This window comes from Phaenicophaeus curvirostris, chromosome 6 (assembly GCF_032191515.1).
Source record: "Phaenicophaeus curvirostris isolate KB17595 chromosome 6, BPBGC_Pcur_1.0, whole genome shotgun sequence".
NCBI classification, from domain to species: domain Eukaryota; kingdom Metazoa; phylum Chordata; class Aves; order Cuculiformes; family Cuculidae; genus Phaenicophaeus; species Phaenicophaeus curvirostris.
The window spans coordinates 51,630,993-51,654,865 of NC_091397.1; the positions used below are offsets into that span (position 1 = coordinate 51,630,993).

At 35.3% G+C, this 23,873-nt stretch overlaps 1 protein-coding gene across 3 annotated transcripts in view; it reads right to left on the reverse strand.

Annotated features, from left to right (window-relative positions):
* KCNH8 (potassium voltage-gated channel subfamily H member 8) overlaps positions 1–23,873 on the reverse strand; it is a 170,668-nt gene that overhangs the window by 90,038 nt on the left and 56,757 nt on the right. For 2 of the 3 annotated variants that reach the window (XM_069860166.1, XM_069860165.1), the window contains exons 2-4: positions 19,385–19,618; positions 8,097–8,228; positions 229–356 (exon numbers count right to left, since the gene is read on the reverse strand). In XM_069860166.1, coding sequence (XP_069716267.1) covers positions 229–356; positions 8,097–8,228; positions 19,385–19,618 — 494 coding nt within the window. The remainder of the gene's footprint in view (positions 1–228; positions 357–8,096; positions 8,229–19,384; positions 19,619–23,873) is intronic. The other variant, XM_069860167.1, reaches the window with a different exon arrangement.

The following is a 23,873-nucleotide window of genomic DNA, read 5'->3' on the forward strand; positions in this document are numbered from 1 at the left end:
TGGCTTCCTGGGGTTAAATAAATGTCTGTTTATAGTGTGACTAAATGCACTGTCTTGCTATATGAAGTGTAACAAATACCATAATAGGTAGAACTGCACTTTGCTTCTTTTGTTACTGTAAAATTATGACTAGGACATTTCTTGGGTACCCGCTGACCTTTTAAAGTGCTTTAAAAAAAATGATAGTACAAAGAGTGCATTTTTGAGAAAGATAAAAATGACACCTACATTATTAATTTTTAATTTGTTCTTCTCTCTTCTCTGTAGATGTCCAGAGATATGGTAAAAGACAGCTCTACTTCGTCTTCGTGCTGACTCAAAATGTGAGCCTGCTCTTCCTCTTCCTTTCCATTTTTCTGCAGAATAGAAGTGAGAGTCCATTAAATATCAGAAAATAGCACTTTAATCTTTCACAGTTTATAGATAGAAATAGGGTTAGATGTAGAGACTATAGACAGCTTTTCTTAGTTTTGCTTAATATTTCGCAGTTAAGGGAAAAAAATTCCCTCTCCTGAAGGGCAAATAAAAATCACTACAAAGTTTTAATTGTCAAATGCCTTTATGCAATTCAGAAACAATTAATTATGACATATTATTTCATAGATAAGAAAAATATAGTCTTTACTTTTTCAGAAAATAAAATAGTGATTACAGACCAGAGGCAAGCATGGCTAGGAGTAACACCTTAAAATGTACTTAAGATGTTCCTACTCACTCAATCTTTTTTCAGGGAAAGGAAAAAGAAATCTCTTGTGATGTACTCCTTAAAAACAAAGAATCTGATTTGTACTATGCTTTCATCATGTCAAAATGTGCTAATTTTCAACTTATTCATTAGTAACTTCCAGTTCTTATATGCTGCATTTAGATTTCTTTTTCTACTACGTGGTCAATAGCATAGTCACTTGACACATTCTTTGGTGACAGGAAATCTGTTACAAGTAAAGACTGAACGGTGTTTTGGAAACGTTTATGGTTTCTCCCTCCATTCAGATGCCCATATTGTCAATCGTGGAATCAAATTCTTTTCTTGCTTTTATAGTAGTAGATTCTTTTAGTAGGTTATTCTATGATTCTATGATTCTATGATTCAAAGCAACTCCAGTGACTCTGAAAGAATTACAGTGAATTGATGTCAACATAAATGAAAGCAGACATTTTGTGATGTGTTGGGATTAAGAAAAGAGGAATTATGGGAATAAAGGAAGAAGCTGTCTGTCAAACAGGTTTAATTAAAGTTAATTCAATGCATACAAATTAAGGGGGGGAGAGAAACCCCAAACCAATCAACAGAGCCAGAAATTAACAACCAGTTAAATAGCTATTTCTTTAAATTTACCTAGAAAAACAAGAAAAAAATGGATTATAAAAGATTGATATATTTCTGGCTCTACAACACAAAACCATAGATAACTGAAAGTGTAGGAAGCTAAACTTTCCAAACTTCACAGTGAAGCATGCTTCAAGTAATTAATGTAAGATCCTTCTCCAGCTAAGGATTTTTTTATGGAGGAGAACAGGTGAAAAACAAAAGAGGAAAAAAAAAGGAAGGAAAAAAAGTTGCACCGCAAAAGAAAACTACTTGAAAGCTGGAGGAGGCAAGTGAAGAAACCCCATGTTTCTCCAACTTTCAGTTTTTCCTTAATGACTCCTAACCTCAGATTTGTCTTTTTGCTGAGCGCTGATCTGAAAGCTGTCCATAACTCTATCTCTTTCCAGAATAATTACTGCAGAGACAGTTGATGTACACATATTCGGTTAAAGTTGTTTCTCTTTTCCTTTGTATTTATTGACACTCATTTTTCATTTTCTGTCCACTTTTTAAATAAAAACAAGTTCCTTATAAAATTTTAAATTTTATGTACCAGTGATCTGCTGTTCTGCCTTAGATGCATCCTACCTCCCCTATGCAGGTTTAGCATTACAGCCACTAAGAATTCTGTAGTTATGACCCTTCTCAGGCTGTAGGTCTTGGGATGGCATTTAGAATCGTACTAGCTGCATATTTGCACTGCAAGCAACTTCCATCACATGCTAATTCCACTCTTTGCGAAGAATTAGTGCTACCTCTGTGTTAGTACTGGAAGTCAGTCAACTCCTGGAGACAAAAATGCATGGATAGAAAAGTGTGACATTCATTATGAAGTAATGATACTTTTCTTTTTAAACAGAAGTGTTAAAGATTTTTTATTGCAGTTAGCTGTGAAAAAATAGGAGTTTCCAGTGCCCATAATATATCATCAGGGAATGCCATCAGTGGAACATGTATCAATAGCTCATAACATAAATCCACTAATGTTATTTCTGAATTTTCCTGCTTTCTGATCTTTCCAGTGCCTTTAAGAAAACAGGTAATCCTGATCCTTAGTAAATTATGCTGTTCACGAGGTGTGCCTTTGTATATATGTGGTCGTCTGTAACCTTCATTCTTTCTGACATATTCAGTTTACAGTCCACAATTTTGAAGAAGACAGTTTATTTTTCATAAACACCCAGCTGTTTCATTCTGGTTTCATTCTAAAATTAGGTACCTGGCAGATTTTCCTTTGTCTTTCCATGGCTGATCTTAGCAAAAAGTTACAATTGTAAATCCACTAGAAGCAGATTATCATTTTAAGTACAGCTGTTTTATTTTTACCCTGTGCTTAAAATCAGAAGGATGTCCCCAACAACTGTGAGAAATCATTGTTCTAAAAAAAGCTCAGATCTGTGGCTCTGTCTCTTGACACTTATATACACTCTTTTCTGTGTCATAATCCCCTTCCCAAATATCCCTTAAAAAGGATGTTTTGCAATTTGGTCTTAACTACCCTTTTCTTTGATCAGAAAAGTGATAATACATCCTTTAACTGCTGTCCTTCTGTGTTGAATTTTCTGTCTGAGATTAAATATAGCGCCACAACCATCATAGATTACAATCTTGGAAGTCTTTTCTAAGAAAAGAATCTTAAAGCACCACCTCTTTGCCAGTCTTAACATTAGGCTCAAGACTTCTAACAATCTTGTAAGGGAAGGCTGCAGTAAAAATGTCACAATTAGACATAAATGTTTCTGTAACTGTTGACATTTTTGTGTGTTTTTCTAAGAACATGAGTTTTCAATCTTTCACTTGAAGCTGCTAGAAAGTGGAGGCATAACTCTTATCTTGTTCCTTTGAAAGAAAAGAATAAATTAGTCTATTCCGTAAGTATAAATCAGAAAAATAAAACCTGACAGCTTCTGGTAACCTCTACTAGGTGTATGCTGCCCTAGTAATGCAAAAGAACTGTAAACGCAGCATTACTGTCTAAATTGAAACCAAATCTATGCCTGCTCTCCATCAGAGTATGTTAGGGTAGCCAAAGAGTAGCACTGGAAATAGTCCAGAATACTTTATGGTTTATAATATTCTTATTACCCTGATAAAGTATGATACATTTAAATCATTGAAATATAAAATGAAATGATTATCCATCAAATGGGAGATAAGACTCCTACTGTTCTTTCAGTCATGAAGGTAGGGCGGTGACAAATAAAAGATATCACAAGACCTTCCTTAGGCAGAGCCAGATCTGGAGGAGGGATGTTCAGCATATGATCAAGGAAGCCCATTCCAGCCTGCCAGCTCCTGAGAATCTTCCTTCACAGGACAGCTGAGAGAGTGACAGGAACTAGCTCATGGGCCAGAAACTCTTCCACAGGCATCAGTAGGCTGCACCTGAATACCACCTTGCTCTTGTTCTAGGTCTCCAGTTACGAGCTTGACTGCAATTCATAGAATCATAGAATCACCAGGTTGGAAGAGACCCATCAGATCATCGAGTCCAATCATTCCTATCAAACACTAAACCATGCCCCTTAGCACCTCGTCCACCCGTGTCTTAAACACCCCCAGGGAAGGTGAATCAACCTCCCTGGGTAGCCTGTTCCAGTGCCCAATGACCCTTTCTGTGAAGAATTTTTTCCTAATGTCCAGCCTAAATCTCCCCTGGTGGAGCTTGAGGCCATTCCCTCATGTCCTGCCTCCTGTCACTTGGGACAGGAGCTTCCTTGGAAAGTAAATTAATCACATACAAGCAGAATCACCATAACCATCTTCTTATACAGTGCACTTAAGCTGTCTATACTGATTAACACTGAAATGACCCAAAACCATTATGCTCACTCCATGGCAGAGAAGCTGTGGAATAAAAGAGACCATGAAGTACATCTCTTTCCAAATATTTACATAAGCAAACCTGCTCTGGTCAGAAAGGTTATGCATTACCGACAAAAAGCACCTCAATCTTGGTATTTTCCTTCATTTTTCACAACGTTCATTTGTATGCCTTTGAAAGAACTGCTTTCACCTTTTCCTCAGGTCATGTATTATAATGACAGAACATGCATTAATTAAATACCTAGATTTCCCTCTGTTGTGATTAAACTCCTAATGTGCTTTTGTATGGAATCATGTCCCAGTCTGATCACAGAACATTACTATAGGAAGTTTTCTATACAATGTTTATGGACATGAAAGAGAAAATGAACGTCTAGCATTTCATTGATATTACAAAATCCAAAATATTACCTGTTTTTACCTAAGTAATCATAAAGTCAGAGAATTAATAAAAGCCAACAGCATCTCTCAAATTTAGCCCAGAACACAACATACTGAAAATATGTGAATGAGGCAGAAAGAGGTGAGGGTAGTCTGAGGGTATAGTCCTAGAAACACTTGTATACCTGAATAACTTCATTCACAGCAGGAACCCAGTGAGACAGAGGCTGCAGACTTCGACCTCTTCACAGTATTTCTGCAATTTTTTTTCATTCCTTTGAGTATAGTATTCATTGAAAAGATATAGGGGACAAGAATACAACTGCGTGCTGCTTTTTTACATCATCACAACCACATTAATGCCATGCTAATATTGCAATGTTATATTCCAGCCCCAGCTACTTGATTGCCACTGCAATTCAGACACATTGACTATCCTTTTCAAATATTTTTCTACAAAGACATGACTCTTATGTAATACATGCACTAAAGCTCACTGTCCACATGGACAAAAATAGGAAAGACGGTATGGATATGACCATGTTTGAACACTTTGTAAAGAAGAGTTCTGAAGAAAAAGTAGTGAGTTACAGTCAGACAGCTCTGGATTTACATGGACAGTCAACCCTACAGTGAGTGCCATCTGAAAAAAATATATTTTTGGGTTTATTTAATAATGTAGTATCTACTTTTAAAAGAAGGTTTGCATAAAATAATGAGATGACTTCTTAGGTCTTTTGAGGTCCAGGAGAAATTATGAGGAATAAATTACTAACTTTTTAGTCAGAGAACTGAATAAGTTGGCAGAGTAGCTAAGGACATTTTTATTTCTCTATTTCTTTATTTCTCTATTTCTCTACTTATCTATTTATTGTTTACAAAGCTAAAGTCAAACATAAGTTGAAAAAACATGCAATACCAGCTTCCACATAAGAAAATTTGCCATAGAAACAATATCCTTCTGAATGTATGAACTAGATTTCCAAAAAAATCATATATCAGAGGACAAATGGACTTTCCTCATTGCTAAGAATTATCCAGATATGAATAGACTGGAAGAGATCCGTGATGATATTCCATGTATGCACTAGAGCACTGTGAAAAGGGGTAGTAACTGGGCTAACACCGTGACTTCAAACTACTGCCAGGTGAACACAGAGGGAGTGGCATATTGACATGATCTCTGATACTGCTGTATTCTGAAATTGGACAAATAGACCGACTCATATTATCTTCCTTGTGCATTCCTCTAAGGTTTCATAATCCAGCCACTCAGCCCAGTTGTACAGTGAGATGTTTTTACCTGGCATATCTTATAAATACTGAACTGTTCTTTTTTGATCCTGGGTTCAACAAATCATTTGTAAAAGAATTTCTCTATCATTTATTAGTCTTACAACTCTGCCTAAAAGTCTTCCTGTTAGAAGTGCACTCAAGAGTTTTTTGTCATTTTAACACAACTCTTGAGAAACTCTCATCACTTGTATCACAAGGTAAGGAAAATCACAGCAGAAAGTGTGATCTTTACATAGACACATGTGACTAGCCTACATTTCATAAAATAAATACAATTATTTCTACATGACACACAACGGTTAATCATATCCAGTATCATTAAGACAAAATATATTTTATAGGTAGTCCTCAAAAAAAAAAACAAACCCCACCAACAGACCAAACAAAAAAATCCCAAGTAAAGTCCAAAAGCCCCAAATAAAGTCCAAAGGAGAATATCAGAGTAAAGCTATATAAAAGATTTTTGAATGAACACGAAAAACCACTTCAAAAACAGATTGCATGGAAGGCTGGTATGAATTTTCCTAGGCTTTTAAATCCTTTAGCAAACTTTCAGGTATTATTCTCTAGGGGCCAGTGCAGCAAGAGTTGTCAATTAAAAGAAAACTGATAAAAGCCTGTTAATGACAGAATCAAAACTCTACCATAGACAATAGGCTGCAGGAGGTCTGATTGTTGCATGACACATTCTTTCTGTCAACAAAAATCAAATATTCACAAAACTATTACCTATATGGTGGATTCATACTAGCCTCCAGCCATGTTTTTATTCTGTTAATTGATTAACTGGTTCAATAAAATGTACTTAACACACATACCAGCTGGAAAACTGTCAACGTTATTACAAAATACGTTTTCAAGGGAACAATTTCACACAGAATCTATTGTATGATCCCTATCATTTTAATATTATGCCTTCTGCCTTCAAATTCTGCTTCAAAGAGGCAGAGCAAAGAAGCAATAGTATACCTTACTACTACTGTCTCAAGGATCAGAAAGACTTTTAAGAGTTGTGTGCTTATGAGATAAGGAATCCTTAACCATACTTTGGGCTGCAGTAGACAATCTCCAGAGGTGCCTTCCCACCTCAGCTATCATGGGATTCTGTGGTTACTATCTATTGCACACATTTTTATAACAATGATGGAACAAAGTTGAGAAAATTTGTCCTAAAATAATTGTTTTCAAACAAGGAGCCAAAAATTCTCACAAAACAAAAAACAATGACTAGATTAGCAATGAAGGCTAAAGGAAGCATCTTGTAAAGAGCTAAATTCAGCAGAGGAATTTTAGCGGTGATCATAGCAGTAATCTATACTGCTACAATATCTACATCTCAATGACCCAAATTGTTACAAATTTGCATACAAATTAGAGATTGAAAAACAGTTGCAGACTAATTTAATTCCTTATTTCCCTACCTGTATTCTTGTAATCTCATTAACTTCCAGAATGAGTCCGAGTGTATTATGGGAAGTTAACATGTAGAAATAAAAAAGCCTCAGCTGTACACTATTGGAATCCTGACTTGGACTCTAGTATTTTCAATTTAATTAGTTTTCCCCCAGAAGGCCAATGGAACTCTTAACCAGTTTACCAAAATATAGCCTGTTATAAACTAGGATACTAGTTTATAATCTTCCATAAAAATGTTAAAGGAACAGTTTCTGAAACAATCACTGTGTCCATAAAATAAACCTTTTCATGTATATTGGAAAGGAAAAATCATCAATTTGATTAAGACCTCAAGTTTAGGAAGAAAAGCAGCTGAGTTGCTTTTTATGACACAAAATGATTGCAGGTATTATGAACCAGATGGAAAGCAGAGTGTCTTTCTACAATAGACTTACAGGTAGAGGAAACATCTTGTTGAAAATAAATTGCCAATACGGAAAAGCTGAGGTCTTTAAAATATTACAGTTAAAAGGGGTACAAACATGAAGGAGAAGGATGGTAAATTAACTTAAAAAATACCCCAAACAAAATGAACAAAAGAAATCATGAGAATTGCTGACAGCCATGGTGGTTTTTAAAGACTGCCAAACTTCTTAGATGCATTTTTGTTTTTCTTCTATGAAAGTTCTAGGATAAAGTCTGCTCTTCCCATTGGCTTACAGGGCTGATTTCATTATATATTTTTATACAGAAGAGAAGCAGAAAAAAAATCTGTTAAATTTGTAAAGGAAAGAGAAGGTCACAAAGGACTTCTGTCATTTGTGCTGGGTGCTACTCAAAAATCTACGTGTTTGTTTTTATCAAAGTTGTTGCAATTCACACAAACCTTCCTTTTTGTCTTCTGCAGCAATCTTCACTTTTGTGTCTGTTATATCTTTGAAAGAAGCCAGAAAGAGTACTACATCTCCTTTTTCATTCTTTATAGGAACGATATCCAGTAGGCACCAGAATGAAGACCCTGCAAGAAGAAAGAATGAATTTAATTCACACAGCTGTCTTTTAGCAGAGAGAAGGAAAAAAAAAAGTGAGTTACTGAATCTATGACTAACGTAATTCTAAAAAAAAATAAAAATCTTATTTAGAACGTCAGTAGTCAGGGAATCGCAGATGTTCAGCTCATGTAAATCTCTTTGCATCATTGGTTGAAGCTCAGTAATACTGCTTCCTCTAGAAGTAAGGCATTAAATTTAAATGCAAAATTTATCTGTGGGGATCATTAATAGAGTTTAATGAAGCTGCTTACTTCTCTGAAACCATACTTTCCTTTGAACTCTCAACTGATGTTGCTTATTTTACTGGAGTATCTTTTGCTTTGTTAACTTGACATCTTAGGCTTTCATATTTACCGTAGAATCATTCTACCTTAATCATCTGACTTGATATTCATTAAAACCTCTTGACAGAAGACCTGATCATTCTACTAATTCAAAGATATTTAAAATAATCAGACATCAGACTTGGAATAGAAATAGAATGAACTCCTTGTATCTTACAGATGGTGAGATTTGTAATACCACACATCACTGTAAAATTAATATCAGCTACTTTCCTTACTGTCTATACTCCTCACATTGCAAAGGCTTAGGTTAAACAATGCTGTGTTCGACAATATTTTTAATTCATGTCAGCCTTTCTCTCCCACACCTGCTGCATAATTATGCTGCTTAAAATAAATTGTTATTGTTGTCATTGATTGTGTCACATGTCCTGTTTGGAAGGTATGTTGTTTGATTCCAGTGAAATCATACATAAATTAGCTGTTATTGCAGACCACTCAGAACAGAAGCTAATAAATGCCTAGGAGTTGATTCTCAGATGACACCCTAGATCCCAATTCCATCTGTTCTGGGATATTTAGCCCAGTGCCAGACCTTTGCTTTTTTTCAGTTCTTGGCAATCAATACTAACTATCTCCACCCACTTTCAGCCCACTAATGTTATGTATAAGGCACACAAGTATTGCTACAGCATTACTTTTTGTGTTTTAAATTTCCTTTTTGGACATGTCTTCTCACTTCCATAATCATGTTCCTTCCCTAAATACTATTTTAGGCATACATTTACGAGCACAAATGTACTATCATTCATAAAAGGAAACAAGAATATTTCCCTGGACCACTGCTGCCACAACCGACTACTAACAAATGATCATCTGAGCTTTGGAGAGGTCAGATTAGTCACTGCCCATTCTATAGTCTGTCTTCTGAACTCTGAAGTCTTGAAAATGAACTGGGCACACTAAGATGGCAATTCAGATTTCTAATTTAAATTTTCAACTGGAAGTTCCCTAGTTTTCTGTTGAAAGCTGTAGGCAAGCATGTGAGGTGAAACAGCAGATTTCCTTTTGAAGGTCCAAATGGATTCTTCAAAGGAAATTAATCTGTCCCCTTCCACCTTGGTCAAACTTGCCAAGAGACAGACAGGCAGCTCTGAGAGTGATATTAACAGTTCAGTCATCAAGTAATGCTTCTACTTACAGTATTTCAAGAAGGGATAGGAAGACTTGGGAATAGGAAGAAAGAAGACTGGAGAAGGAGAGAAAAATCAAGGGAAGAAGCAGACTGGCTTTATATTGGGTTGAAATATTCCCATTTTGAGATTGAAGACCGAGTAAGAATATTCTGCTGTTCCCTCTTCCATTTTAATTTTCTGTCCTTAATTAATTTTTATACAGGTTTGACTCATTTATCAAAACTTCTGGGAAAAACTGCCAATGCTGTTACTGTCAGAAATGTTAGAGAGATATCATTATAACTCTTAAACTGGCCAAATTCTTTCTTGCAGGGTTACATTCTGCCTGGCTGCATTCTAGCAGGAGTTTCACTTGAACAAGAAGTCACTCTCAATTCCTTCTTCTAAACACCATTAGCCACAATGTTCTTTTAAACAGCTGTTGTAACCTCCTCCATACACAGCCGTATATTTTACTCTTCTCAATTTTTTCACGTCTTTTCTACACACACAAAAATGAGCAATTAAGACTGCTCCTAGAAGAAAGTTATAGACATCAGTCATGATCAAACAAACCTAATTCAATTATACTAAGAAGCTCACCTGGTAATATTGTCAGAAATGACAGATTTGTTGGTTCAGGGAAATTATTGTAACGTGGTTTGTCATTAGAAACAGAGACAAATCCATTTAATGTTTCCTGGTTTAATGCATTTCCTTTGTTGTACAATCTAAGTGCATTTGAACTCTTTGCAGGTGAACACTCGTCACTGAAATCATTCCTCACCCTGTCATCATTTGTAATTTGTTGTTTCTCTTTAACCTTTTTTCTCTCATTATCTGCCTTCATTCTCCTTCTCCTCTTCTGTAAGATGTCTGAAAATATTTTATATATGGATAAAAAATGGGATACATCTCTAAAGAAAACATGTTTAATACATGCACAGGTTATTTCTCTCCTAAAGAATTCCAGGCTAAAGACCTGCATGGTGTAGCTGCTGGTCTTCGCATTACTCAAAACTTAACCTTCTGAAGTCCTGTGTTGAGCTTGTTGCCTGTTCTTTGTTTTTCTGCCTTTACTCTGAAATGAGCAAATGAATATGAAGTGTTCTTCAGGACTAAAGGAGATAATTGAGTTTGAGTCAGGACTAGGTCAGTATGCGCTTGCACTCGGTCAGGAACAGAAGTGCACTACCTTTCACTGTTGAGGAGCATTCTTAAAAAAAAATATACTGATCCAATGCAATCCGTTACATAGCTTTTATTGAAAGCCGGCATCATATAATTTTATAAGTCGAAAGAACTTTCTACTCATAAAAAAAAGTAGTGTCCTCTTTTGTTATGGTTCTTTTGAGTGTACTCATCTGTGAGACAGAAATTCCTTCCCTGCTTCAGATGGTGCATACAAAGGTCTTGTGTATTGTCAAGAGTCCTCTATCAAAGACATTTCTTTTGGAGGTTTGTTTATATACAGACTCTCTTTATTGCTCCAAGCCACCACTCTTGAAGAAAGAGTCTAATCATTCTCTTGCATTATGAACTGAAGGTTCAAAATGTATTTTAATGTCCTCAAGGCTTATATAAGCACATCACAGGAAAGGAGAAAAGAGACCAAATGAAGCGTAATCTTATCATAAAGCAATTTGGCTATAGTCCACCTTTTATGTAGACATTAAAAAGTGAGTGCTTTATGGTCACCCTCTCAACCGCCCTTTCTACCTTTCCTTGCTCTGACAGCTGGAAGTCTGTCCTCAAACTGAAATCAAAACAAAGGTCAACAGATGAAGGAATTTAAAAGGGAGAATTTATACAAAACCCTCCCATCAGAATGTCAATACCCTTCAGAGGCAAGTGTTCCTTTCACCAGAAAGTAAAGCCTGTTAAACAGAGGAACAGATTCAGACCATTAGCCCTATTGATGAGCTATGTGCACTTAATGTACAATAATATTTTGTCTTTAGTCATACCCATCCTAGACAATACTCAATGAGATACTCAGAATGGAAATCTGAGGTGGATATTAGGGTATTGCAGAGGCATTTTAATACATAAGTGGGATGGGATTATTGACAATCAGTCAATTTAATTCTTTAATAAAATAATTAAACTCTGCATCCATCTCAAAATTTTGATTGAGCTTTTCTGCAGGAAACTTTTTCTTAGCCACAGATGTTCCTATATTACTCAGAACCAGTGATACTGATGAAAAGTTATGTTCTCCTTTTGTTCTGTAAGTAGTTTTGTCCAGAAAGGCAAGCTTAATTCTTCCTTCTTTTTGCCATGTGCCAACCATCAGTGGCTATATGCACATACAGACCTTCATTTCCTCAGGACTTTTCTTGTCACACCACCCTCCAGACAGACACTGAGCCTGCTTGTATTGCCTCTTCCATGACTTATGGGAAGCAAATAATAAATAAATAAATAAATTTCTGTGATTCATCTCCACCTCTCTGTGGTGGGAACAAGAGGGATTAAGATGCAGAGCTCTTTCACAAAGCTCTACACTTAACATACCAGACTAACCAAACAAAACATTTTATAGCCTAAGAGACCAAGTACCTGAAGAAAAAATAGGAAACAAAAATTTCTTTTAAGCAGATAGAAATGAAACCTTTAAGAAATATTAAAACACACCGCCCTGTTTCTGGAGATAAGTTATGCAACACAAAAATAAATTTTTTTTTACATAAATAACTGAAATATCTCATAGCTAAGGTTGATATTGCATCTTCAGCATTACTACATAGTCTTATTTACAGAGTTACTAGCTGGCAAAATAAGCCTTCTGCTGGACACATGATATTGCCAGAGAAGTTTTAGCCTGCTCATTTCCACTTTTCCACTGCAAGAAATACAGACTCCAAGACTGTCAGAACAGGATGCCAAAGATGGGGAAACCAAACAGGCTCTTTTATTAACTTATTCAAAGATTCCCAGCATCACTGCTAACATTTGGGTTTCAGTATTCTGCAATTCTGACAGGGTGTCAACATTTTGTTGTGGAGAGCAAAGTGCAATGAAAAAAACAAATATTTAAAAAAAATGCAGCTGAACTAAACAGAAAGGGAATGGAGCTGGAAGAAAAAGTATAGCTGTAATTAGAATATTTTCTGTCTTATAAACATCACATCTATGACAATGATCAATTAACACAGATAATGCAAGGTTTTGCTGCTTTAAGCAAATAAGCACCTCATTATTCTCCATCATCACTGCTGAAATCATATGTACGTATTAACAAAATCTATCAATTTTTTTCCTTGAATTCTGCTCCTGTAGATGACAACATGTGTGCTGTATCCTACTGACAGTCTTTGGTCTCATAGCAAGGAAACTAACAAGAACACATATGAGCTATGAGGTAACTGCCTTATATGATCACTGATTGTTGTGCTGACATTTTCTATAGAAGTAGTAAAGAAGACTCAAGAAGCTGTTTCACAAGTTCTGTATGGCCAAGAGATCATACTCTCCCTACAAATTTTAACAGTCAATGTAAATCCACTCCAAAATGTCTCAAACTACAGTACAATGGTATCGTGAGAACTTGGTAGAGGAAAAGTGATAGGCAAGGTACTTTAATAACGCAGTAAAAATGGCACTTCAGTATGAATAAGTAGGTAAGTGTTATGCAATGGAACTGATTTAAAAACTTTCATTACAGATATCCCTGCAACTCTCTGTATAGGCTATGGAGAGCCACATGAAATTATTCAAATCTACCTAGAGAATGCGCAACTGCCCCCCTCCATGTATTTCCACCCTTTTTTCTCATGTCCCTGTAGTCTGCACCTTCTCCTTCCAGGTAACTCAGTGACTCGTATGCACCATTGCACAGCATGTCTCATTCTGTCTGCCTTCACTTCCATGCTGGAGAGAGGGAGACAAGGAAGGAATACTCTAAGACAAAACATTTCTCCTATCCTTGACTGTCCTGCAAACAGCTGGTGTTAAGCAGAGAATCTTAAATCATAACCTCGAAGTCTCCATTTATTCCTGTGTGGACACAGACTGTTTCTGACGCGGCAACTCCTAGTTTGAGTGTGTGACTTTTCCAACCTTAGTGTTGTTTGCATTTCTTGCATACATCAGTTGGTACAGTTTGCACTGCACATCTATATGCAAAACAATTTATGCACTCCAAAATTTAGATTTCAGCTTTGCTTACTAAAGTTTTCTGTCTCTCCTTTATAACTGCACTATCTTTTCTACTTAATGAAACTCCACTTCAAAAATCCTCTAGACACATTTCAGTTTTCATTGAGCAAAACAGAGAAGCTAAGCAATGCCTGTTAAAGCCATGTGACACTCATATCCATATGTGTACTACTTACTTTTTGTCTCCTCTAATTTCCTTTTCTTATCTCCATCTAGATTAGAAAAGATAACTGGATTTCAGAAGATAAGTGCTTCCCTGATGCAATACGTTTACCAGGTTACATTTAAAAGAATTAAAAAAATACGCAGAACTATCTAAAAACTCAGTGAACCCAATGAAAAACAGCCTATTTAAATGTAAAAGTCTTCAAGGCAGATTCATTCATGTTAGCAGTCCACAACTTTCCCCGACCCCTGAAGTTCATTACTTTATAGTAATCATAATATTACAAGGCGTTCAGCATTTGTTAGTTAACTCCTGTGAAAGTTACCATCTGAGGCAGTCTATTTCTTAAATGTGTAATATTTCTATTTCTATGTCTATTTATTTAAATGTGCAATATCTGTGCTTAAACTGAAAAAAAATCCCAAGAAACAAACAACAAAAATACTTTTTCTTCAGTATCTTTGTGTGGACTGTATCAGAAATAGTCAGCCTCAATCTTTCCTGAACAGTTTGATCTCTGCTTTCTTCAGTTGAATTCTGCTTTTTATATAACTTTGGATTGAGCAACCCACAAATGAGTAAAATTTGCTTTCTCTTGAATACCATATTTTTGAAACCTGTTAAAACTGTTCATAACTTGTAGTCCTTATTCCTTGTGGATTTTCAGAGCTCATAATCCAACATGTAAACACAGTGGTAAATATGATTTCTCATTTTACTGAGGGATGTATTTATCCCCTTTAGAATAAAAGTAAACTTTCTTAAGCCAGGATGATTTCTCATATATGCGTATGTACGCATGCTTAAATATTTACATATATATGCATATATATATACATGAAAAAACACAAACACACACATTTGTTCATTTTTCTCAGTTTCTCCCTATAAACCATCTAATTATTTTGAAGCTGTGTTTCATATTTTGACATCAGGAGTAGGTGTAGCTCATCATCATCTAAACTCAGCCATGTCTGCAAATGCGATTATTGTGCTTTTAAGCTTGCTACTTTATTCTCTTAAAAAGAAGCTTCAAAAATGAATAAAAATTTCCTGTAAGCAAAAACACAGCAATACCAAAACAGACCACTGCAAGTCCACTGTTTCAGTTTCAAATAAGAAGTGCTAACAGTTTAAACAAAAATATCTTTTTGCAAAATATTTTCATAACCCGAATACTGGTGTCTCTGACAGTGGCAGCCCCTAGAAAAAGAAGAACAGGAGGTCTCCTGACTCTGAAAGAGGTGCTGGTCACAGTCTCATGTTTATTCATACAACTTTCAATGGATTTCACATGGAGAAAGAAGAGATTCTGCTGGTTAGTTGCACACTTACTTTGAAAAGCTCTGATTTAGAAACTGATGATTTATTTTCCACTGCTTTTTCCACAAGGTTAGGTCAGGGATGTTTTTTGCTTAAGGAGAATATCAGTATCTCTATAGTTCCTGTCTACTATTTCAGTTTTATCTGTTAAAATTAATCAGCAGTTTTAAGAAAGATGATTTTCTGTTGAGCTCATGATTCAAGAACTTTGACATGCTCCTCAATGGCACCTGTCAGGAAGGAAGATGCTAAAGCTGTGACATTAGAATGGGTCAAGTGATGAATTGATACCTCCATCTTGTCAGGTTTATGGTTTATATGTTTTGAAATACACACTGATGAATTACAGAATGCTGTAGAGAGGACAGATCTTCCCAGTTTACCACTTGAATCTGTGTGAGCACGTGCTGTAAACAGACTCTGAACCTGTCCACTGAAAACAGTAACTTCAACAGTTAGTGAGTGGTAGGTTTTAACCTTTTAATTACTTAACTGCTCTATAAAATCAGGCTGCTTTGGCAATTTGCTGTCCAAATTACTGAAAGGGTTCAACAGGCAGGGCTAAAATTAACATCATGCTGCTCTTCCAAAAAACTATGGAGCTAATGCAAGAAATCATTGCAATTGTCAGCACAGGAGGTGGCAATTAGTCTGCACCATGATCCAGTAAGTGGATTTGTGGATCACGAACAAAATAAGGAAATATCAGAGGAAGAGATGTTGATGATAGCCATCAGGAGAAGTGACACTTTGATCTTTCTTTAATCAAAGAACAGCCTACCTCATGGTGAAGCACAGGCACACAAATCAGCTTTTAGTGAAAGCTTGATATAAAACCTATAAAAATAAAAGTTAGCCTATCGGCAGCCTCAGTGTGGCTGTAGAATTGTGAAAAAATTTGAAGAGGTGAGTGGCGGGTATGATGTAATACAAACATCCCACTACAAAATAAATATCTACACCTCTTCCTAAAACCAAACATGTAAAAAAGTATAAAATGAAGCACACCTTTTTTTTATTTTTTTAAGTGCTTACTGCATTGCTAACAGCCATCCCTATTAAGTGCTGCTGGAAGCCCAGGGTAGCTATGTGAAAACACTAATCTGTAAGCACCTGTAAGCAATGAAGGGACCATGACTTTGTAACAATGCAGTAAGAAAATCATATGGATTTATTTACTTATCAATGTGCTTCAAGGAGAACAAGTCTTCTCTCAGTGAATTATGCTTTTAATAAATCATGTTGCTATTGAAAGAAGATATTAGCCGATGCTACCACGAGTGCCATCAAACAAAACATCAACGCTGTTAGTTAGGAAGCAACAGTCTTTTTGAAGTCTCATTAAATTACAGCAAACAACCTCAGATGTTTTAGATCACATTGCAGACAGGTATTATGCTGTCTTTTTTTTTTTTTTTTTTTTTTTCCTAACTTAAGTTCACTCGCTTGCTTTGTTTCCTCACAGGCTTTTGCTGATCACTTCACCTGAGGGTCTGCAAACTCTAAACCAGGGCTCTCCAGAAGTCTGCCCTATCTTCCCCTTACACTGCAGAAGTTCTTTTTAAGAGAAAGACTTTCCCAAAATCAATGAAACTAACTTCTCAGTGTCTACTGAGCTGTATGGAAGGGAACAAAAAAAAAATGAAAAGAGAAAAATTAAAAAAAGAAGAAAATAGGAAAGAAAAAGGGAATAAAGAGAACGCTTTAAAAGAGATACAAGCTATTATTTATGGCTTATGTAATTGCAATGAGGTGTTACTATCAGTTCATCTTTCAGTGTTGATTGCTCATTTTTATTCCATTTCACCATAGTATTTTGTACTATAATTTAGCTAATGTGTGCAAACCAACCACAAAAGCTTTTTAGTTTTCTTATATTTTGGCCACATTTTTAAGGCAGAGCAGCAGTCAAGAAGCATTGAGGTCAGGTTGCCATGAACTATCCTGCCAAGCAACTTGTCAAGGGACTTTCTCTACATTAGTAAATAGACATAGCTAGAAAATTGATGTCTTTGTATGGAATTCTTTTTTTTATAATTAGGAAATTCTAATAAATGTCTCTTCTCTAACTGCTGGGCTTAACATTTCTGAAATACGGTGGATTTCAGGAGGTTGTTAAAGGAAGCAGTCAGTTCACAGCAGTCAGCTGTACCTCTGAATGGTGTATTAAAGCCAGATACCTAGTTTCCATAAGACACCCTGAAGTCCTAACGGAACACTGAAATGCAACCCTGTGGAAAGTAGATATCTGTAGTCACTTGTCTTGCACTGACCTATGTTCCTGGCATTACAATAGACACTAGCCCAACTGACAATTATTTTCAATATTCAGTAAGCCTCAAGGCATCCATACAGTCATTTTAGGGCTGTTATTCCTGAAGTTCTTCAAATTTTTTTCCTGCTAATGTTGAATAAACATAACTGTCTCAGAAGTTCCATTTTTCTTCAGAAAGAAGAAACCAAACCAGACCAAACCCAAAACAGATTATTTATCAAATGTTGTGGCTGCATCTTGCAGCTCAATTGAAAAAACAAGAATTTTTTTAGATACATTTTTGAGTTTATTCAGTAAGAGTGGAAAATTTATTCATACTCACAAAATGTCTTTGAATGGCTTCCAGTAAAATTATACACAAGGTTCCAAGTAGGATGGATTGTGGGAATTCTTTTATCCTGAACAATTTCTCTTTACCTGTTTATCTGTTGTTCAGCTACTTCACAGATAAGCAAATTGATCTGCAATATTTCTGCCTTATTAATCGTATCTATTATGGGTTTGAAGTACCCTTTCATAGGGCAAAGGAATCAGAATTTATTATTCAGTACCAAGACAGAGAAATGAATATGTTAGTTTTACTTCTTTCATTTACATACACAGAAATCTCGTCTCACTGTGCTCACACTCATCACTGCACAATATTGATGAAAAGCAGTTCTTCTCCTTCTAGACTAAATTTTTTTTTTCCCTATATTAAAGCATGATTTACAAATTTGAAACTACTTTCTTTGAATAACCTTCCTGAAATCTGAGTTCAAAGAATGATATGGTAATTCCTTCAAAGTGCTAAAAAACCAGAACCAGCAATTATCCCTCAAGCCTCCCCAAACAGGCAAGAGGAAGAAGCATTTAACAGCAACTTCAGAATAACTTCAAAATTTCATTCTGTAAAAAACAGCTGTTATGAACATAAACGAATGAAGCAACAGGTCTCTTTTTTGTATAAGTCAGGGAAAGTGAAGATGTCATCTCCTAACACTCTAAATCGCTATCTTCTTGTTGTTACTTTTAGAAAATATTTTTAAAGTATTTAATATAATAGTAATAATATTTGAAGGGAAAATGTTTATTGGTAAGGACAAATGTAGGATCTATGGTGAAAACATGTGACATAAATGTATGCCTAGAAATTCTAGCACCTATGCATTCACTGAGCCCATCTGTGGCTAAGCACATAGGGAGGTGAGGCTTACCAGTCTGTAGTTTCCTAAGTCCTCTTTCTTGCCCATTTTGAAGACTGGAGTGTCATTGGTTCTCCTCCAGTCCTCAGGCACTACTCCTGTTCATCATCATCTTTCAAAGATAATGGAAATTCACTTGGAACATTCAAAGTTCTGACCATGTTATTGAAGAGACTGAAAATTTTACATAGCCACTGTCCACCTTATGATGAGTATTAATTTTTTAATTACAGTTTCAGCAATAAAGGGTAAGAACTTCAATATAAGAAAAAGTTGAAAATACAGTATCATGCTGAGTGCAGATGACACAATGTTTCACAAAGCAGTTTAGGTCCCTGAATTTCTTCTATACAGCTTTGTAACTTGTCATATAATAACAGTAACACTAACATAAACATAGTGTCAACGTGTACCCAGCTGTTTATTTAGATACGTTCTTGTAGGTCTGATTATAGACATACAAAATCATTACATAGAAATGTATAATGTATATTTTATGCATTAATACTAAGTTTCATTCCTTTGGACTAACAATATAGGAAAGCAAAACTTACCGTTCTTCTTGTAGAACATGATTTCTCCTTTGAATTCTACCTTTTCCTCCAATGATTTCTCAATTTGAAGAATCATCTGCTCATTTGTCTCAGCACCAAGTAAAAATTTACAGCTGCAGCTCTTTTGCATGACTTCAGTTCGTGCAAAACCAGCAAGCTCACAGAAGCCATCTGAGCAGTAAACAATAGGGTATCCCTTAGCCACCTGAGCATTTGCAAGGATGAAGTTACTATCTGCAGAAAAACACAGAAGTAAAACACGAATTGCAGTTAGAATTCTACATCATTTGGCATAATACTTCCTTTAGGTTTACTAGAAGGCACAATTGGACATATACTTAAAAGCTAAGTCCCAACTGTCTGCAAACAAGAATGCCAGAATTTACAGCAGCTGCTTCTGACATGGATGTTAGCACATTAAAACAACCACTTGACTAAAGTCTGGTGACAAACATCGAAGCTTTGGAGAAATTTCAAAGGTGCCATGTTATACTGCCATTCAGACTACTCTGCAGTCTGAAATGGACACAGATACATCATGAAAAAAGCTAATCCCTTTATGCTCTCAGTAAGATGAAGTAGACCTTTATCAACACTCAAACTAATTTCTTTCATATAATTTTGCAATGGAATCCTTAAAAGTAGCATTGAGGGACATTTCAAGGCTACATGGAGTTTTAAGTCCTTTGCTTTCTCTTTTTTTTCCTGTGAGGGAAAATGTTCTCTTTCAAAAAAGCACTGTCAGCTGTCTTCCAGAGCCACGGCATTCTTCCTCCATCTGAAACAGGTTCATGAGAGGTTCATCATGGGTTTTCAGTGTATATATGATGCAACAATCATATATGATAAATTCAAGAATAGTATACTGACATGCACATTAACTAACAAAAAGCAGTGGTCTAATTTGAATTCAAATCTTTGGCAACTCTTATAGCCTAATATCTCATTTCCGTCCTTTGCTGAAGTGTCTTTGAAGGTTTTGTGCTTTAGTCTCTCATCTTCAGCTTAACTCAACAGCTCTAGCCCTTTCTGGTCTTTCTTAATTAGCATGAAGACCCTTTCCATATAATATATGAATTCTTATACAGTTTTTTTTTTCTTTTTTTCCTTATCTTGAAGTGAGAAAAAACAGATTCATGGTAGGAATCTGTCTAAATTTCACATCTAGGGAGGCAAAAATATTTTTTGCCTATTGCTTATTAAGGAATGTTTACCTTACAGCTTGCTGGCGGGAGCTTAGGAGCGGTCTAGTCCCAGGACAGATACCTCTCATTTTTCAGAATTATGTGCATGTGGATTCATGTGTATGTATTAAGGGAAAATACTATTAACCAACCCAGAATCCCTTGATAAATATTCATAAATTTAACGAGAAAAAATGAACTATTTTAATGGAAAACCTAGGTTGATATGCCTAATCCCCATACAGGGATATATTATTCATGAATGAGGAAAAGAGAGGGACAGAATTCATAAACTAAAATAGAGGGAAAATAGGTTGCTTCAGCCTAACTGTCACAAGAGTTTTTCATCCATGAAGGTCCAAAAACTTCAGCTACATTACTCTTTATTTACCCAAGGGATAAAATACTATGGCTGATACTGCTAAGATTTCAGTATTATATAGACAATGCTGAGGTTTATTAAATGATCAGTTCTCTCTTAGGAATTTGCTTTAGTTACTCACCTTTTGCTCAAATATAATTAAAGTTTCTCAATAACTGATTGTAATATTAAAACATACTTTTCTCATTTACCAAATATGTGATTTAAAAATGCATTCTGGTTCAGTGCAGTGCTTGACTTAGCCTGTCATTTTTATTTGCCTAACTAGGGAATAAGTATCATTACCATCCATGCACTGACATGCTGCTCTCCCTGTCAACACAAAACTAAATCCTCACACTGCCAAAAGAATTAAAATCATATGCTTGCACTGCAATTTAATGATGGTGTTACAAAGTCAGACCTGCCGATCACATATATCCCAAACGCATCTGTAGCTATCAACTTCATTTACTCCTGGATTTCTTATTATTTAAGATACAATTATGTGATATAAATATTATATTTTAATTCTAATTGTTGTGAATTGTATGAAGCAGAATGTGGAACATTGAAAGGACAGAAAAGATAGAATGTTCTTGGAGTGCAGGAGTGTTTGCATATCATTATGAACAGGAATACACTGGAGCTTACCAAGCATATAATGATTTTATAAAAAAATTAAGTGAACCACACTCTGCTGTTATTTATATCACAATAAACCCAAAATACTTTCAGTTACTTTAACATTCATAACAGAAAAAAAATACTTCAAAAGTCCAATGTAATACCAGCTGGTATAAGAGGCATTCTTTCCGTTACCATCAGCAGATGTCTGATAAGGCTTTTAAGCCTAATGTTGCTGAGCATTTTGAGCACAACACTTCAGCTTCAGGAAAATACAATCAGAATTATATTTTCTCCTTTTCTTGAGCTTGAAGTTCAAACCAAATGATGAAAGACACAAATGTAATCCCAAACTAGTAGACTAAGGGAAATACTTAAATAATTTACTGAAAAAATTTCTTGTAGTATTTAAGAATCAACCAATAAAATTTTGTCCAATGACCATGTGTGTTTCATGAAATTCTTCAGCAATATTTAGCAAGTGATAATTAACATTTATCTACTACAACAAATAAAATTTCTCTTCAAATATGTCTTAAAATATTTGAAGATAATTCAAAGTTTTACTTCTGTGATTTATTTTCATTACTTGGAATATACTTGCTACTTTCAGCGCTCATAAAGCACCACAGATTATTTATAAAAACAAGAAATGAGAGTGAAATTCATATTATATAGTCTTCAGTGTGGCACAAATAACAAAACCAGCATTTAATTCTGTGATTTTAGTGATAGCTGGCTAGATCTTAAAATGCAAAGAAGGTAGAATGACATTTTATTTATCATAATTTATTAGAAACCTACAAACAGTGAGGCAGCACTTTTGCTTATCTCTGAACTTACAGAAGGAAAGTTGCAGTGAGTGATACAAACCAAGTGGTTTTGGAATACGTTCACACATAGATTGTTACACTTCCATAATAATAAAGATGACGTATTCCATATTGTTCTTTCAGCACATCAATATGAATATTAAGTATATTAAATTGTTTTATTCAGATTTGTTGGACTTGGCGGTCAGGAGACAGCACTAGATCACTGGTAGGATGTTTTTTATATATATTTTCTTTTAGACGAGAAAACTCATCCAAGCTAAATTCAAGATCTATTGAGAAAGTTGTAACCTTGAGTCTTTTGGACTGTTTAGGAGTATAAGGCATTTGCAATCATGAAGCAGAACTTCTGTAAATTACATATAACCTGAAAGAACAGATTTTGACAAAACCATGAGTAGCACTCTTCAGCCCAGGAAATTTTAAGTGCTGTAAGTCAAATTGTTCAGTAGTACATTAGTTTTAGATAAAAATACCTTGTCGTATGTTCAAGCCTGCATGTGATGTGTAAAGGATGATTGAAAAGTGTTTCTTTTAAAGGTGGGACAAGAAGCCTAGATACAAAAAAAGTCCAATGACTTTCACTAAGTTTTCCTTTAGCAGCAGGTCAACAAAGATGGATGACTAGGACAGAGCTATTCCACAAATATTCGGCACTATCTAAAAGTTGATTTGTTTCAACTGTGCTTGTTTTCCTTTCTGCTCATTTTCTATGATGATCGAATAACTTTTTCCCATGAAAGTTTGATGGAAGAATATTAGTAGCTTGCATGCCTGCATTTGCCTTGGAAGCAGGACATATTTGAGTGGATGGGACATTGATCAGCAGAAGACTTGCACAGTTTCCAAAAACCTCTGCCAGTCACGTAGCATAAACTCAGAGACAAATAAATAAGCTGAATCAGAACCATGCTAACTACATCTTCAGTCACAGGCTTACACACCTTTGCCCATTTTCATCGACTATACTGATACCCAAAAATTATAAGAAACAGAACAAATTGATATCACATGCCACCTGAATCAGACAGACAGGTTTGTTAAGCATCCCACGACAGATTTTAGAATTGAGCTAATTAAAAGAAAAGGCTGTTATGCAATTCTCTGCTTCATAATTAATGCACACAATTTATCTGACTGTTTGTAATGAGACCATGTAACAATTAATCTCAGCATTCCCTTGATAAATATTACTGTAATCTTATTTAGTGAAAAATGACAAAAGGTTTTTTTCTTTAATACTGTAGCAATGTCTGCTATAAATCTCATTGTTGTGCTTCCTTAGTTCTTGTAATGTTTATTTTCAATCAAAGTTTAGATGGCGTCTGCAAGTCTTCATCTGTATTGATGAAGAGAACATCTACCTTATTTCTTGTGCAACTGAGCACATCCAACCACCATTCTAATTTTATGTATTAAATTATGCATTAAAAAGGAAGAGAAAAGGAAAGCTACAAAAGAAAATCCTCCCTGGCAATCAAATA